Source organism: Centruroides vittatus, unplaced genomic scaffold (genome assembly GCF_030686945.1).
Source record: "Centruroides vittatus isolate TY-2023 unplaced genomic scaffold, ASM3068694v2 contig_1824, whole genome shotgun sequence".
NCBI lineage: Eukaryota > Metazoa > Arthropoda > Arachnida > Scorpiones > Buthidae > Centruroides > Centruroides vittatus.
In genome coordinates this window covers 425,649-445,594 of record NW_027121123.1, presented here as the reverse complement: position 1 = coordinate 445,594, position 19,946 = coordinate 425,649, and the positions used below count along the sequence as shown (strand labels likewise).

General features: G+C 24.5%; 1 protein-coding gene across 4 annotated transcripts in view; it reads left to right on the top strand.

Moving 5' to 3' along the window:
* Positions 1 to 3,011: 3,011 nt before the first annotated feature.
* The window catches only part of LOC136969843 (lachesin-like), an 84,855-nt gene continuing 67,920 nt past the window's right edge, over positions 3,012 to 19,946 (top strand). For all 4 annotated transcript variants that reach the window (XM_067264127.1, XM_067264130.1, XM_067264129.1 and 1 more), the window contains exon 1: positions 3,012 to 3,209. In XM_067264127.1, the coding sequence (XP_067120228.1) occupies positions 3,149 to 3,209 (61 nt within the window). In that variant the 5' untranslated portion in view covers positions 3,012 to 3,148. The remainder of the gene's footprint in view (positions 3,210 to 19,946) is intronic.

Genomic DNA, 19,946 nt, shown 5'->3' with positions numbered 1-19,946 from the left:
GTACAGTTTATCATTTTTATTTTAATTAATTATAAGAAATTTAAAAATTATTTTAATAATTTAACAAGTAGAATTAATATTTATTATTTTTATTGTTTCTCTTTTAATCCGTTATTCATCTTTATCATCATTTTTCATTTTAGTTTTAATTATTTTTTTGAAAATTTATATACAAATTTTAAATTGACTTTACAATTATTAAAATTTAATTGTAATACGTTTAATTAAAGTGATTTTTAATAAATTTTTACGTGTTTATCACTTGGTTTTACATTTGTTTAAACTTTTAATCTTTTACTCAAAATAATTGCTATTAACTTTATTAAATTAACATTTAAATATTTATTATTTATAATTGTTTACATCCGTATATATTTCAAATTAATTATATAATTTTTTTTAAAATATTTAGCATGAAAACCCAAAAATTAAGTAAAAACATCATTAAACATTAATTAATTGTTATTAAAACAATAAATAAATAAATAAATAATATATATTTTTTATAATTTTTACCTTCTTAAATTTTTATTACCTTTGATGATGACCGTGATGGGTGAAAATAAAATTAGAATTTGCCTTGTCGTCCCTCTCAAATCTCTTGGGAGCATAAGTCTCGGATTTCAATGAAATTCTGTGGAAGTGTATAAAAGGGACCAACGTTCTAGAATATCAGAGTAAGACTGATGTAAGTTGGTGATTTTAAAACTCGGATTCTTACCCTCAAAAGAACTTATATTGATTTTTTTCCAAAGGAAAGGAAGGAAAAAAAAAGTTTTATCATTAAAACTTCTAAAAATATTTTGGTTTTTTCACTTCAACACTTCTTTATCATTAATAACAGAAACTTCACTTATTTCCTTTTCAAATAGAGATATATCATTCTTGTTTTAATACGAGAATAACTTTTAAAGTATGATATCTTTATATATGTAATCTATAATCGAGTGATATCAGTGTTGTTGTTGCGATTTGTAACTTTTGAAAATAAGTCATGTAACATCCTGAATGATCTCTTGAAAAGAAGATCTAAGATAATAATGACGATGACTTGAGGGTAGTGCCAAAGAAAACCATGAAGTGACCAAATGATTCTGCAAGTATTCCCCAAACACTCTTAACCTCAAACACTGAACGGAGACAGATCGATCTTGACAAGAACCAAGTACTGATCTAATGATTGTCTAAGACAGAAACTTTTTAAAACTCTCGCAGATTTTCTTTAAAATAAAAATTACTTCAAAAATTAATTATACACGAAAATAAATGGTTTAATATATTTTTTAAAAGTTTATTTTAATTAATCTTTTATCTATATCCCGACGTTGATAAAAATAGAAAAAGTTTTAGTGGAAAAATTTCTGTACAGAAACCGCACACTCAGCTGGAGTATAAAGTGGTATCATCGGTAATCCTCAACTAGATATCACTTTTTCTTGAAAAAAGAGTGTTATACAAGGTGTATGTCTTCCAAATAACAAGGTAGAAAGGGATTTGGTAGTAAAACAAATCCATATATCTTGTCGACATCTATCATGTATTTACAATGTTCAGTTTATATGGTGTGAAATATTTATGACTTTCTATTTAGTCCTGGATTGTATAATGAATATTTTATGAGTTATGTGATTTGATATTCCATATTATATTTTTTTAACATTGAAGAAAAATTCTAAAAACTGATTCGGAAGCTGGTTATTGGCAAAATTTGACAATAGAAGTTACTCTTTACGAATATATTTCAATGTAACGCATATATTAATCGTTAGAAAGGTATCCTGAATATTATTTTATGCTACAATAGATTTAAAGGATCGGTTTTGAGTTTTTTTACACAGTCTCCAACAGAACTGTTTTAATTGTTTAGGCTATAGAAGTCATAGAATATTTTAAATTTATAAGGTCTATAAAAATATATTTTCCAGACATTTATAAAAATGATAAGTTTCTGTATGATATCACATTAAACAATTAACATATTTAAGAGGAATTATCGACTAATTATACTTGTTACTATTGTCAGTGGGCTTAGAATTTTAACTGAATAAAATATAATCTTAAAACTAGCCAACAATTTCTCTTTCTGTATTTTTTTATGAATTTTTTTTCGGGGTTTACGCGTTAACAATTATATAATTTCTATTAAAAATTGATGAATAATTTATAGAAATTAACGATTAAGTTTATAAACTTCCTAATTTTTATCTAAATTTAAATAGAGATAATTAAATTTTTCGTTTTTTAAACCGAAGATTGCATTGCAAAACTTTTAAGAAATATAAGTAATATGTAATTATATATACGAATACTATGAGTGTTTTATTCGTGATAACTTCAAATTTGACCGCTGATATTACTTAAAAGTAATAAGGTTAGATTTAAATTTAAATTAAGTATATTTTTAAACATTCTTACATGTTATAGAAGATAATTTATTCAATTTTACATAATTAAAAGCAGGAACTGCAGATTCCCTATAAGAGGATTGAAAGAACTATACAAACTTCCGATCGTACTGTACATACATCGTTCTGGAATATATAAGTGAAACAAGTGAAAATATTTGCTTAGAAATTATCTCGAATATTACTTTTTTTATTTATATAACAGAAATTAAAACGATTTTTAGCAGAAATTAAAGCATTTTGGCTTGCTTCTTCTTGTTAAACGTTATTAATTTACTCATTTTCACTTAACAAAGAAATTAAAGAAAAAAACGTGAGCTTAATTACACAAAATCAAAAATAAAAACATAAATTAATTACTCGAAAATAATTATAAATAATAATTTAAAGATTCATATTTAGAGTTGCAAGACGTGAAACGAGAAAGTAGTAAATTGTTTTTTTTTTCGTTTCTACTTGTTAAATGGCTATAATTTAGTGATTTTTATTTAAATAACAATAAGAGGAATCGAAGAACAAAACAGACACCTGACTGTACACGTGTGTATCTACAGAGCATGCTCAAATCAGACAGAGTCCGGCGCCTCACCCACATATCACGTCGTCATGGAGGACTATAAGAGGAAGCTACAAGGCAGTCGAGCTACAGTGAGGATCGATCGGACCAACATGCAGCACACGGCACGTGACAGCATACTATCTCTGTGATTACATTGCTTTGTGACTACAACTTTGTTTGCACTATGGACAAACTTCTACCACTCTTGCTTTTTACGTCTTCCTGTGCAGCAACTGCTGAACAAGGTAAGTAATTTTCTCGGATAACCATTTAACCTTAATTCGTTTGATTAAGGTGTCATTGTGGAAGAGTTTTATAAAAGCAAAAGTATCTTTAAAAGGGCGCCTCTCGGACGCTTCAATTTCCAGTCATCAATCTCTTCTCTGTCACGTGCTTTGCTATCACCTGTCAACCTGATGAAATGACATCATACCTTGTTGTATGCAATTATTTAATCATTATAAAGGGATTAAACAAGTAGAATGGTGCATTTAATGGCTTGGCTATGACTCAAATGATACTTTCCCCCTTTCCGTTCTGATTTAGCATTAGCAAAAATAAAAATAGAAACTATTAAAGCCCTCTATTAAAACAATCCAATTAATGAGGCAAATAGGAAAGTAATGTTAGAGATCTCGTGTTGCAACTATTAATTTTCTCGCTCTTCTCGTAAAAATAATCAAGTTTAATCAAAAAATTTGTTAAATTTTACACAGTCAGAAGGCTTTTTTTAACACAATGTCAATGGCAAAATTGTTTGACTTATAAATATTTAATTATTCAATATTGAGTAGAATCATCTTCCTTTACTTATCAATACCCAAAGGTATGCTTTGCCTAATTGCAAATTAACACTCTTTGTATTATTAATTTACGATAGAGATAAATTTATATTTAAATTTTTATTTAATTAATATTAAAAAGAATTATTTTTTAAAAAAATGTAATCAAACAAAACTTCTATTTAAAAAGTTCGAAAGTTGATTCCTGTTATAAGAACGTAACATGATATTATTTTAAGAAGATATTTTCGTATATTGTTATACCAAGAAAAAAAATCTGTTTAACGTAGTTAAAATATTAAAAATAAATTATATATAATTGGTATAATTAAGGTGAATAGACTAAAATTTAGCAGAATATATATAGATTTTATTCTAAAATTTAGAAAAATTCTCTTCTCTTGGAATGGCTCCAAGAATTGTAACTTTGCTGTCAAACATTTTATAAGTTCATTGTAACGTTACAATCTTATTTATAATTACTGAAAATCGCGTGATAATAAGTGCTTAATGATAATTATCATTTTTAATATAATTTTTTCCTAACCTTTTCAAGAATTTTAAATGATATACTCCATGGACACGCGAACAAAGAATGCTTCTATTTAAAAAGCTGTGATAATACAATTAATTCTTTTATTATTAAAATTTTAAAAAATAAATTACTATATTTATGTATTAAATACAAATACGAATTATTCGAGTTTATTATTTATTTATTTAATTATTCGAAAACTTACTTTTCTGACATTTCAAAAATTATCATTTAACTTTAGCTTATCAATTAAAGCTTTAGGGTAAGTAAAGCTTTAATTCTTCATTTATGGTAATAAAATTTGATCGAATTATAAGAAAATAAATGTAAAATTTATTATCGACTAAAAATAGGAATTTTAATCAAGATAAAATTCATAATTAAATGTAAAATATGACTCGAGAGAGAGAAGGAGAATGAAAGTTTAACATTCTCTACGATAACACAGCGTTACATTACAGTCTTTTTTGCATTAGAAATTATTTTAAAAAATAATTTTATAGTTAGAATTCATTATGACTTAATTTTCAAAAAGTATTTTAATTTAATTTAATTATGGCGAGAAAATGATTCGATAACAAAGCGAAATCAAATTTTTCAAGTGTAATTATACTCATACTTCAAGAGTTTAAGTGCTATATCCCACTTGAAAAACAAGCGTAACATAACTATAATTCAATATACAAACTTACTAGCGTAACAAGTAATCTGTATAGATAGTATAGATCAAAGAGTATCCAACATATTTTCTTCTAAACTAGTAAGGATGTCTTTGGCGGTATAATGCATCTAATCCTTAATCCCTTTCTTGTAACTTTTGTACTACTAAATCCTTTCACGCTGATCCTGCTGAAATATATTGAAACCATTCTTATCGGATATGAGTAAGGCAAACAATAAAAAATAACTAAATAAATAAATATAAGAAAATAAAATAAACTTTAGCCCAATGTTCAAAAGAAGTAACCGAAAAAAAATCGTTTAACTTTTATTCAATTCATGGAGAAAGCTTCGAAGAATAATATTCTCCTCGCTAGTAATCTTTAAATTGTATCAATAACTATAAAATATGAAACTTAATGCAAGTCATGAAAGCTAAAAATCAAAAAAAAAATCTTCTATACTTTACTGTAATAATAATAATAATAATAATAATAATAATAATAATAATAATAATAATAATAATGTTCACATTTGTAAGAACGACCACTTAGATTTATTATATTGAATGTATCAAAATAATTTGGAATAATTTTAAAATAAAGAAAATAATCATTTTTTTAAGCATTTTATAAATTTCCTAAAACTATCATCACTATTTCTTATACAGTAATAATATTAGAAAGACAACAACTATAATGTCTAATCTTGTTCTCTCTGGTGTAAGAAATTTTTTACAGTAATGCCATTTGCTATAGAAAAATCTTGAGATCACGTATAAGAGGGAGAGTGCTACGTTTGGTACGTGATTTCTGACAGTTAAGGAGATTCGTTTTAGTAGATAGGAACTATTATTGCTTGTTTTTTCTTTCCTCCACCTTCTCCCTTCCTTAAAGTTCTTTTAAAATTGCTGGAAAATTATGCATTATGGTTATCTTACATAATACAGTATCGTATATAATCGCATCTAATCCATCAAGTAGCAATTAGTAAATTTGACCTATGGAAACATTTCGTGGTATGTCATTAAGTAAATTAAGACGAACCAATTGCATGATTCTGTTACTGAGTTCTAGTTATTAAATTCATGAATTTAATGCAAAGTTTTGAATTACTTTAAAATATTTGTCATCTCTCTTTATTAATCGATTGTAAAATATATAAAGTTTAATTGGTAAGTTAAAAAAAGGGAATAAGAGAAAAAAAATAATTATCAAAAATTTATCTTAATAACAAAAGAGACAATTGATTTAGTTTTTTAACAAAAAATCTCTCTCCCTCTCTCTCTATTTATATAAATTTCTTGCCACTACTTCTAATAATCAAAACATTTTGTTCTGTTTCTTCGAGTTTTTTAAGTACTTTCTTCATCTTGTACTTATAGAAAATTCTTCATTTCGTTGTTTTTAATTTAACTTAACAACGGAGTTAAACATAAAAAGAAAAAATGTCTTATCAGATGGTAAAATTGGAGACACTCAAACCAATCTTAAAAACACAAAAATGAAAAAACATTTTTCTTTTTTGTTTCTTTTTTTTCCTGGGAAAAAATCAGAACAGAAATCTTCCTTATATTAAAAACCTGATTGTTTCAACATAGAATATAATTTGCATAAATTTACATTAGATTTGAACTGTTTTGACTTTGCAAAGTATTCCTAGTTGCTTTCGAATATAATCTGTGATAGAATTTTTCTATTTTCCCCCCAACTTTCATCTATTATTTAAGAATGAAAAAAAAGAAAATATAATCTTTGAGTGTGGTTAAGAGATTTATAAATTTTGTATATATAGAATAGATAGATAGATATTTTAAAAATGTAACATGTTGAATCAAGTAACAATGTTTATTCCATTCTATTGCCATTAAGTGTGTTTTTATTGATCTTGTCCTCATCAGCAATGCCTTTCTATTGATTTTGTTACCTAATCTTGGAAACCTCGTCCAATAGCTAACTAAAAGACATTATCACCTATCCAGTTCTAAACAGGTTTCTGTTCTTTCCATCTTCTTTCTCTCTCTTTCTTGTATGTGTACCCCATTGCATTTCTACTCATCACAAACCATTCAAAAGAATTGAAAGGGGTTTGGCTCCAAGTTCTTTTGCAATGCGAGACAATCATATGGTTGTAATAGAACACAAGGGAGACAATTTTCTGTAATTTTCAGGGGTGGAGTTGTAACAAGGAATAGCATTTCTGCAGATGAGCTCAGATATGTCCGTTTGTCTTTACATCAAAAGAAATGAAGAGAAAAGAAATTAGAAATAATGATCTCCCATTTGACATTAACGGATATTTGTCTCGAAAACTTCTAACTCATTGAATTAGGTATTACTATAGAAGTTTTGAAAAATGCATTAAAATAACTTTGCCTATAATTATACTAAAACAGGAAATTTTCGTTTATTATTTTTATAATTCTTGCTAAAAGTTTAATTGCTTTTAACGATTTACATTAACAGAAAGTTACTTTTAACATAATATTCTGAAGCATGTATTAATAATAAAAATAGGGGAAACATTACCATGAAACTATATCAAATTCCTTATACACTTACACAAATGTATAAGTGATTTAATATACTTTTCCCTATTTTTATTATTTGTTTAAATTCTTTATAAATTTACATAAATGTATAAGGGATTTAGAAAAAAAATTGTATAAAATATAATGTTTAAACGTTATTTTATAATCATCCTAAAGAATTTTTTGTATAAAAGCCATATAGTAAAAAATATCGTCGAAAATTGGTAGATTTCTAGCGAAGTTCCTCAATTTATGTCTTTGCAAAGTATAAAAATCTTACTATATATGTTAAGATTGTTTCTAAACAACAACTTATAATAATATATTGAGGTGATGAAATGAATAGAAATTTCCCAACCGTTGCAAGACATTCGGAATACAGATTCACATACGTTTCTAATTCAGATCAATATCTCTGATTGAGATCAATTGTTAACATGACACAATAGCGTGGTTGGAGTCTATGCTTTAATTATTATTGTATCTTATCATCTTCTATAACTTTTAAGTAAAAAATTCTATCTGGTAAAACTATTTTTTTCTATGATATAAATGTATCAGACAATATTTTACTTACCCGCATTACCTATAAACATTTTAGAAAACTAAAGTAGTTGTAACATCATAAACCTTCTTCAAAGAGGAAACTTAAAATATCTTTAATTAAAAATTAAAATTTATAGTTTATATGTTATATACACAAGAATTAAACTTGTATATAACTGTAAAAATTTATTTATTCATAAATGTAATCTTTTGAATATATTTATTTATTTATTCTTATAATTTAAGTATGTTTTTGTATATATCAGATAAGGTGATTAAAAATTGATTCACAAAATATATATTTACATACCCTTAAGGTTCTTAAATTACTGATTAAGTGTAGATGAATTTATGTATTTTTATCAGATTACTAAACATAAAAAGTCTCCATATTTTAGAATAATAAATAAAATAAAATTATTTATTAATATTAATTTAATTTTACTAAACTGTGACTTAAAATTTACAATCTAAGAAAATAATAATCATAAAAAGCGATATAACTTAGTTCTTTTTAGTTTTTATCTTGATTTCTGCTATTGTAACCTGGATAAAATACGTAAAACTGTTTATAAGTTATAGTATATCGTAAGAAAAATTAAAGAATAATATGTTTTTTTAATTAACTTTAATTCCTATCAAGTTATAATATTTTAATTTTACTTTTTACCTCAGATTTTAATAACAGTTTGTAGATTTATTTGATGGATTTTTAAATATTATATTGAAAACTTTTTTCTTTTAAACTTTTCGAAGAAGTAGTTTAAAAATTATAAATTTCCTCACCAAAAACTAAAATGTATTAAACGTTCACATCATATTAAATATGCATCATTTATTTTCCATCAATGCCTCTTCTTCGTACATGATACTTTTTAAATCAAATTTAAATAATTTTACAATTAAACTAAAGCTAAACATTTAAAAATTACTAAATAATTTACGCGTATTTAAATATTTAAAAGTACTTGGTTAAACATTTTATCTAATGATGAAATCTTTGTTAAAAATTTGCAAATTGATTAGAATTTGAGATCTAAGGAATGGATATTTCTTTTTTCTATAAATAAAGTGAAATGTAGAAAAATTTTCAAGATTCTACACATTTTAAACTTAATTTGCAGGTGATCCTCTTAACATTCTTAAAGGCCTTTAAAAACCTCTGAAGCGTAATAAAACCAACAATGAAAAAACTTTTTATTTATTGTATTCAATTACATTAAAAAGGGGGAATAGTTGACAGATTTAGAAGACAGAAAATAGCTTAGAAACAAGAGTAGTTTCTCGTGTCTAAAATCCTTCCGTTTTCTGGCATGTTTGCCCTGGAGATAACTAGCTTCCCCCTTTTTTTTCTTTTGTTGTTCCGCTTCATGCCTGGCTGAAACCCTCTGTAGGGATACATTGGTACTCAGCATCCATTGGTTCTTGCATACGGTAACAAATGATAACGTAGAACTGTGTAGTAGAGTTACTAGGGATTTCAGATGAGACATAATTGGGTTATGAAGGCCAAAGATCGTTATCTAGAATAGAATATCATTCATGACCAGAAGAAATTTCTATACAGTGACTTTTATTGTTAACTTTACTGCATTTTTTATGAAATTTTAACATTGCAAATTATTATTACGTTTAATAAGGTATAAGTTTACATGTATGTTTATTAATATAACTTTCTTAGAGTTAATTAATACATATGTATAAAATTAATCAAGTATTTTGAAGAACAAATATGTTATATATGCTAATATAATATAATATAATATAAGTTTACTAGATATTTTTAAAAAATGTATAAATAATTTTCACTCGTTATTTTCTTATATTTTTTATCATTAAATATAAAAACTCTCCTCTAAAATGTTTTTTCTAGTATATTTTATGTAAAAAACAATTATTTTAAAATAACACTTAATATTTTTGTTTTTATTTTTTATAATGAATCAATGCAAACTAGCGGATGTTTAACCTAGAATGTTTTTCTTAGTTTAATCTTGTTATAAAACTTTCTTTGCCTATAATGGGATTAAATTCATCTGTAAACTCCTAAAGGCATTTATAATATAAAAATAAGTAATTAATTTCCTTTTTTTATATAATGAATAGGCTATTAAAATTTATGGACATCCATACAAAAAAAATCCAGGAAAAAAATAATAAAATTAAAAGCAAGAAAACACAAATGGTAGATACGAAGAGATGAAAAATGCAACAACCAAATGAACATATAAATATTTATAATAAATATATACTATTGAATAGTTTGTTTACTTATCTGATATAGTTTATATTTATAATGTTTACTTACTAGATTATATATAAAATTTAAATTTCATATGATAATATATTTAAAGTTTTATTCAAAGATAAATAAGGAAGAATAATTTTTCCTGATATATACACACACACACACACATATATATATATAACTATTATTATTGATCAGGTTTGTAGTAATGTACAAATCAACGCATTGGTTCGACTTCCTGGCACAGATATGAAATCGCTTAGGCAGTACATCCACAGAAACCGCATAATGTTCCGGATACATTTCTATCTCTATTTTTCTGTCACAGAAAGTTGCTTGCGGGTGAATCATAGTTGCAATCATTGAACGTGAAATAGCCTTTAGATTTGAAATTTAATATGATTTTAAAAAACGTTACCTTGTGCTTGTATTCAGTTGAGTGCAGTTGTCTGCAGCTTACGATCACACCTATTGCTTTACGGAATGTAACCTTATTTCCATGATTCATGGAATTATATATTACGTCTAGTTGAATGAGATCCTTTTCCCCCTGTTTTTTATGTAACAATATCTTTCGAATTCATTTGGTATAATAGTATGTAAGTTTTATTTTCTTATGGAATAAATTGGAAAACAAGAAATTCTTTGAACTTACAATTTCACAGTTCAGAAAACAGAGAAAATTTATTATCTAATTATAAACTCTATAGTTATGTAAAATATACATAAAAATAATAAGATTTCTGCAATTCTTTTACTATAATACAGTAATGAAATTGTTTAAAAGTATAAGAATGCTTATAATTCCTTATCTTTCTTAAACAAATTTTTCATAAAATTCCTAATTTATGTATTTCGTATAAATTATATTAAAAAACTGAATTATGATTTATATAAGTATTTTGTTTACATATTAAAACTTTTTAGAAAGTTTTACGTATAAAAATGTTAAGTTAGTAAAATTTATTTTTGTAAACATTCAGCATTATTAAATAAAGGAAATAAGCATTACAAAACTTTTTATCGTTATGTATTTCTATAAAAATTAAGAATAAAAATGATATGAAGTTTAAATTTTCTTTATAGAAAAAATTAAAAAAACGTAAAATTTCAAATATTCTTATAAGAATTTGTATATATATACTTATTTATCCATTTAAATAAATTATCTGAATCTATTTACATAAGATATATAAATATGTAACGTGAATTTAAAGATTTTAAATAAAATTTTTATTTACTTGGTATATATATATATATGGAAGTAAATACTGCATTACAGCAAATAATGCAATTATTATTATTAATGCTTTAGTCACTGACTGATAAAAACAATAAATATATTTTAAATTTAATTAATAAAAAATCAATAAAGATATATCTATTATTTACCCTGATAAAAAGCATTTTTTCCCATATATATTTATATATAATTACATATACCAAGAGAAAAATAATTCTATATTATCTTAGATAGTACTGATAACATAAATACATTCGATCAGTCAAATTATATTACTTGATATTTAGTAGTATATATAAGAATAAAAAATAGTAATATGTCCAGACATTAACAACGTTATTGCAAGTAAATAACAATTGATTATTTCGGATTTAATTAAGGATTATGTAATATTATTTATTGCTATCATAAACAAAGTACTATAGATACTATGTCCACTATAAAATAAATATATATATATATATTTTTTTTTTTTCTGCTGAGTCGAAACTAGATGATGTTTGGTCATTGCTTCTCTCTGCAAATATTTACTTGTCTTGACCAACAACCGCTGAAAGGTCTGCGTTCTTGCTGCCAGACTTCAAATATTCCTTTCTCCCTGGAGTTCTCTTTAAATACAATATTCTGTGGATACCTTAAACGCTAAATTTAAATTAATCAGCCTTACACTTAATTTACAGAATCGTTCTTTCGGAATGAAAAATAATCTTGATGTTTACGTATTTAAATTAAATGCTATTTTTATATACATTTTAACAAAAATATATTGTTGTTATTAAATTTATTGCCTATTATAAATTTTTATACACGATAATAACAAGAATATATTTTAAAAAAAACAATTATATATATTATATTATGAAGTTTACTTTTTAAAAATTTATTTTAGCGCCTGTAAATTTGTTTTTCCTGCTTAAATAATTGAGCTTGAGGGAAAGACATCTTCTATGTCATGATCCTAATACTTAATAGCAATTGCAGAATATTTTATATATTATTTATGAAAAAATTATACTTTATTTGTAAAATTTAATAAAAAAATAATAAATTTAAAGTATTACTTTAATTACACTTTTACAAACTCATCTGTAAGCTGAAAATAACGGTTCATCATACATAATGTAAGAAGAAAAGAAAAGTAAGCCGTTTTCTGAATAAAAAAATGTCATGCGGAATAAGTTATAACTTCAAATTGTCATCTTCTGTACCGAAAAAACTAAAATGTTCAGATTTGTCAAGTCCAGTTCTTAGTGCAAAGGTGAATTTATACGTCGAACTACATTGAGTCTGAACAATACTATCGTCCATCAAACCAACAATCGTTTCTTTTGGGAGATATTAGGCTGAAAGAATGAAGCCTATCTGAACCGGATGTTTTCTAGTTATGATACTTTATAACCTCGACAGGTACCGTATGAAGACATAGTTAAGTATACCGAAAACAGTTTTAAGTTTAGAGCGTGGTTCGATTTAGATTTTCTAGTATATTTCAGTTTGTTTTTCCAACTGAAAAAGTATCATTATATTTCCCTAAATATACTTTTTTATATAATTTATCTGTCTATTTTATAATTCCACAAAAATATGAATTATGATTTGTTTTCTGGGTAAAATGCGAATCCCATTCTTTGGTAAAATAGCTAACACCATAAAATTTGAATTATTCATTAGTAAGAGCTATTAGTTAAGACACTCTTCTGTTAGCAAAATTCTCTCTTAAAATGACAAATTGCCGAAAAATACTGTGTTTGGTTTAAAGTATATTCTACTATAAGATTCCAAACTCCTTTTAAAGATTAGATATCATCTCAGATGCTATCAGAATAATCTCTTATCTAAGTCATTTCTAAACTTTTTCTTTGTGTACAACATTTCAAACTGTTTTAATGCGAATTTTAGACATATAATATAAAGTTTTATGATTATAAACTGATTTAAAATATTCCTAACAAGATATAAAAACATATTTTTTTAAAAAACTATAATAATATATTTTTTTTATTTAAAAACATTCCATTCAGCCTTCAATTTTCCATGCATTTCTATGAGACTTTATAACAAATCTTCTTCCGAATAGGAGAATTTTGATTTTATTGTATGTGGTGGAAAAGTTTGAGAAAATCGATAAGGCAAAGAAAACGACCAAATTCCTATGCCACTCCACTTACTGCAAGTGAATAAGTAGTAATGTGTTAACCATGTAAATAATTGATGATGCAAACATTTTAGTCTGTACAAGAAGAAATGTAGAATTTTTTTAGTTAACTATTAAAGTAAGAAAATTAAATTATTTTCTTATTAAGAAACATTTTGAATAAGTATATTAGCAAATTAGAAAAAATAATCTGAAAGAAAAATCTAACTAAAATTTTTAATAACCACACGTGATTTATTTCTAAAACTTAAGCTATATTAAAAATAACATATTTATATAAATAATATATCTAATCTTAAATGAGAGTTTACTTTAATAAATATATTGAGTTTTAATAATAGAAATTATCCAATTAATTATGTTAGAATTACTTTGATCAATAAACTGAGATAGTATAATAATTCTATTGTTCAAAGAGAAGTGAATTAGAATGGTTAACAAATATCAAAATAATTGTTTTAAATAAGGTTTTATTAGGTGTAAAATAGTAATAAATGTTACCTTTTTTTCCACATTGCTAAATTACAAATTGCTGTAGAAATTTATTTATTATTTTCTAAGGTAGTTTCATTACAGTAGTTCCTTAATATAATTTTCATTTCGTCATCCGTTTCCAACAATCTTCTCTCTCTTAGATGCAAACATCCAATTACAAGTCTCATTATTTAGTTTCTGTCCAGAGACTGTAATTGAATGTCATTGCTTTGTTTTGATAAAAGTAATCTAATTTCTATCTTTATATTAATAGACTATAAATTATATTGTATACTATTTTTTATATATTATAAATTTATTTACTATTTTTTTAAAATGAAGATCTGTCAACACTTTGTAAACATCTTTCTTGGCTTATTTTTTCTAGTCACGATATTAAATTAACCAAAGCATACTTTTTAATTTTATATTTTACAAAATTTAATCATCTTATAAAATTTTATTTTCTGCTTTTTTAACTAGAAAAATTTTATAAAGTTATCATTCAACTAGATTTAAAAGTTTTATTGCATCAGTTCGCATATTTCATACCATAAAATTTATCATTTTTTAAATATTAAAAATATTTTTAATTTATTTGAAATTTTAACTATCGAAAGAAATTTGTACTGTTAATTTTTGTCTAAAATTTTTATAAAATTTATTATTTCTTTACAGAGTAATCACAAAAACAAATTTACACCTGATGTATTTTTAAAGATACAATTGAGATATACCTGATATATTATAGTTATATATATATATATATTATTTTTTAAAAATAGAAAGTCGTCATTGTATTAAACAGACAACTAAGCAATGTATTTTTTGCATGACTGCAGAGATTTCTTCAGATTTAAAACCAAGATAAAGAACTCAAACAACATTGAAATTGGATGAATGATTGATTGCTTGTCTTGTTCCGATAAAAACCTTTAAGAAAACTAACGCTTGTTGTATTGAAGAGATAAACACATTTCTTTATTTCTTATCCAAATAACACTTTTAAAGTTTATGCAAAACCTTAATCGTATTATTGTTTTTATGGTAATATTATTTATATTGTTTACAAAATAAGTTTTTGGTTTGAAAGCAATGTAATACAACAATTGGTTCTTTAATGTTTTTATCTTTATTTTTACTTTAACTTAAAGTTGTTTTAAAATACAATTTCAGTCTTACTGATTTACAATAGCTTAAGATTAGATTTAATTTTTTATCCATCTTAATTGCTCTTCGTTGTTATCTTCCTAAAGCTTCTAATTCTAATCTTGGCTCATGTACAGTTTCTAGAGGAAGAAATGTATTATTCAGCTCATGTAAATATAGTTTTTGTACTTTTTAAATGCTACTTTTTTATCATCTTTACATAAAAATTTATATATAATCATAATAAAAATAAGGTTTACTTACATATATTATACTTTGGGGAACGTATTAAACGTATTAAAAAGTAAATCTCTACCTATTAATAACATTTGCAGTATTCTTTAAGCTGAATAATTTTTCCTGTAATTTAAAAAGTTTAACAAATTTTTTAGATAAAATTATTACTCTTGTAAATCATTTTTATGGTTATAGAACCATCAAGAATATTCTTTCCTACCGACAATACTCTTGTAATGGTTTAATCAACACCTTTCTCGACAACGATCAATCAATGTAGAGTTAAATTGTCTCAATGTTGAACATCTACAAAAGTGCAAAGTCCTTCTTCAGACAATGAGATAAGACAATGTCGTTAGGTTGCCTCCAAACCTCATTTTCTCGGACAAGTGTCTCGTTTCCTGCATTCGTTATCACCCAGAATAGGAGTTTTCGAGCCTCTAGCTTTATACCTTGTTTTCTCGTGTACAAAAGTAAAGGCATCAGAATGTTTTCAGAAGGAGAAGATGTCTGTTTTTCGCTACCTTGAATTTACAGCTTCCAGCATTAATAGCAATCAAACCGTAAAAGCTTAAGAGATTCTAACCACTTTTCTTGTGAAGAGACAGAGGAGAAAAAAAACCCCTTTTTTAGCCATTAACTTTTATATATCAGATTTAGAATTTACTGAATAAATTTCCAACAAATCCCTTTTAATTATATGGAATTTATAAAATGTATTATTAAGTTAAATCTCTTTAATTTTCAAATAAATGAATGGAAAAACAAAAAGGATAATGGAAATAGTAAAATCAAAATCGATCAAAAAATTATTTTCGTCGTTATATAATTTTAAAAATATATTATATAAAACGAAGTAAAGTATTTCTAAAATATTATTTAAAGGATAAAAGAAGAGATTTTTCGAATTTTCGAAGAGAAAACTTCGAAACAATGAGAGTTAGGATGCGATACAAATGATGGCATTATACAGAGCTTGATAGATGATAATCATCGATAGTGGATACAAAATTACATATAATATCACTTGAAAGGTTTGATTAGTCGTATATAATTGTCATTAAAAGTCATATTTAAAGTGAAGGTGCGGTTGTTTCTTGTATGCTGTTATATACATCAGTCTGTCTATGTCATTTCTCACATTCTGTCGTAATTGGTAAAATTAACTAGAGTGTCATTATAATTAGCCAGCCGTTGAAATGTTCTGCAAGATAAATGTATCCCCGGACATTTACATGAGAGAGCCCCATTGTAATTCAAATGTACAGTACAGCTAGAGTATTTATAGTTAACCATACAAATTATACTGAATTGACACCTATTATCCTAAAGTCATCTGTCCTTAATGCTGAAGAATGTTTGTATATTAACTACATTAATCCTTACAGGAAAATTTTTATTTCTTTCACAACAGAGTTAGAAAATTATATATTTAACTTTTGAATTATGATACGTTTCATTAATTTTGTAAAAAAAAAAAAAAAAATTGAAGTTTGTTAAAGTAGTAAAGGGATGAAATTTTAAATTTAAGATAATTTATAGTCGACTTTATGTCCTAAAATTTAACGTAAGATTCGTAGTGATGAAAATTATTTTCGATAATAGATTATTAATTATAAATAATAATCTATTATCGAAAATAATTATATATATATATATATATATATTATATAAATAATATATATATACATTTAAAATTTATCCTCAGTAATTTAATTATGTAACATTATAAATCCTTGATTTATGTGTAAAGATGGGATGAAAATTTTTGAATTTTTATTTTTCTGTAATTTTTATTAACTTAGATTTATTTATAAAATTTAATTTAATTTTTTTAAATATGAAAAATATATTTGGAACAAATTTATCTTCTTAAAAATTATAATTTATTGGGCTACAATTTTCAAAAATTCTACACCTATATCGTCCGTCTGGCTGGCTGTTCTTTCTTAATCTCGGAGGTAGATAGATGAACATCCAAACCAGATATGGAAAGCTTAAGGCATGAGATACCAATTAACTATATACGAACTTCCAGCATATATTTTAAATTAAACTAACTAAAAATGTGATTAAAAATTGCAATAGTTGCTAGTTTTTAATATCAATTTTATAAAATATCTGCAGACATAATTACATACAGTGGCCTATAACTCAGTTAATCATGATTTTTTCTCAACTGTAACAATTGAAAATTCATAGCAATGTGTTAGAATGCTGCAAATTATGGAGTATATTAATTATTTTTAATTTTTTTAAAGTAGAAAATACAGTAAAACTCTTACTTTAAATAGATTAACTGACTTTTAGGCCTCATCTATAAAAGTAAGTGATAAATATAATTTTTAATTTAAACAGTAAATATTTAATTACGAGTGCTTAAAGCTGGCCTTGTTTTTATTTAAAATAAACATATTTAATTTCTAAACGCATTTATTTTGTTAAAATTGATTTTATAAAACGAAAATCTAATTAAAATTTCTAGAAAAGAATTTTTGAAAAATTAATAGAATAAAATTTAATTTTTTATTATTATAATTAATAACAAATATTCTTAATTTTAATGATATCATTTATAATTATATTTAAATGTAATTCGAATTTGTTTAATTTAATTTATAAAATAAGAAAAAATGAAAAAGTTTAATAAGAAACATTGTTCTGAATCGATAATATACAGCATACTCGTGTTAAATTATCAAAAATAATGTGTAAAAATATATACAAAGTTTGTTTCTCTTTTAAAGAAAAACTAAAAAAATAAAGTTGAATAATAAATTATGGTCGATATTTTCTCCAAAGTATATAAATATATTTTTTTTTCAGTAAGGTATTAAACTTGTTTGAAGATAGATAACTTTTATCCCTCATGACGTGAATTAAATGTAACGATGCTTATGGCAGAAAATGAGTTAAATAATCCATCAGGAATAGTATAATGTTCTATTATGAACAACTTATTTCCTGGAGAAAATATATACATAAGCTTAAATATTCTCTTAATAAAAATTTAATAATTATTTAATAAATGAATAGTAGCATCTACTGGATAATTTTTTTTTGTTATATTTTACTTAAGGATTTATTTGCAGAGCTTAGCAGCAAAGGCACATTACAAGGGTGATGTAAGACGTTGATTTAACTTCTTACAAGAGTAAATGAAGTTAAATTTCTGTGTCTGTCTAGTATCCCAAATAATCTCTCTTGTTCTCTATTAAAGTAGCCTTGACAAAAAAACTCAGCAAAGAGTTTAGACATCTTTAGTACGAGATCAAAGTAATATTCACAGTCTAACTAGAATAGATACGTAATACTTTAATATATATTAATATTTTAGTGATAAAATTTTCTTAAATATTTTCTGTGTTTTCTTTTCGTAATTGAAAGCGTTACGGTGGATACAAATGCTATTTATAGTATACAATTATTCTCTTCTTGTCTTTTATAACAGAAGAGATCACAAAAGAGGAAAGCTTGGATTTTCTAATTGAAAATATTTTCCAGGTGGACGGACTCTTCTGTTGTTTTAATTAATTATCTTTTGATTAAAAAGATGTTTAATCATAAACTCACAGTTGTTGTCATCATACAGAATAGTTACAGAATTTTGTACTTTAATAAAACTTATCTTTAGTCTAAATAATTAAAGAATTGATCAAAAATTGAGACATAATCACGTTTTTTTAAGTTGTTAAATTAAAGTTTTAATAATATTTATTGAATTAAATTTTTTTTCTTTTAAAAAATTATAATTTCTTGAAGAATTTTTAAGAATATGCAACGTCTATTTGTGTTAAATAAAATGTATTAATTAGCAAAACATTTATCGAAAATCGCATTTTTTATATTGCTAGCTAACTTTATTACATTACAGTAAAGGCTAACGACAAAATTCGGGATTTTTTAAAACTTACATTATCTTTAATTGCCTTCAAAATAGCATTTAAATTACTGACAATGATGCTTTGAATGCATTGCTTAGCAAATATTGATTGGAAACTCAGAACTGATCTTAAATCACATTAATTTCCATCAATATTTGCTGAACAATGCTGTTTATAAGCATATTAAACTTATCTTTGCTTAATATATCTAAATGATTTATAAATCATTTAAAATAATTTAAATGATTTAAACAAGAAAAGACTACAATCCAAATTGTTTGATTCGTAATTTTATCATTTTACTGCGCGCAGTAGAGTCCTTATTTTAATAATTAATAGTAATTTATTATCATTTCAAACTTTATCGCGCCATTTTAAAGAATTTTTGAACATTGTATTAATTTTACGAGTATAAAACGAAGGTAACTTTCAGTTTATATTCATTTAATTACAAGAAAAATCATTTTTAATAAAAACTAAACCCGTATTGATAGTGTTGTAACAACATTGGATCTAACATGAGCTTATGAAAAGGATTC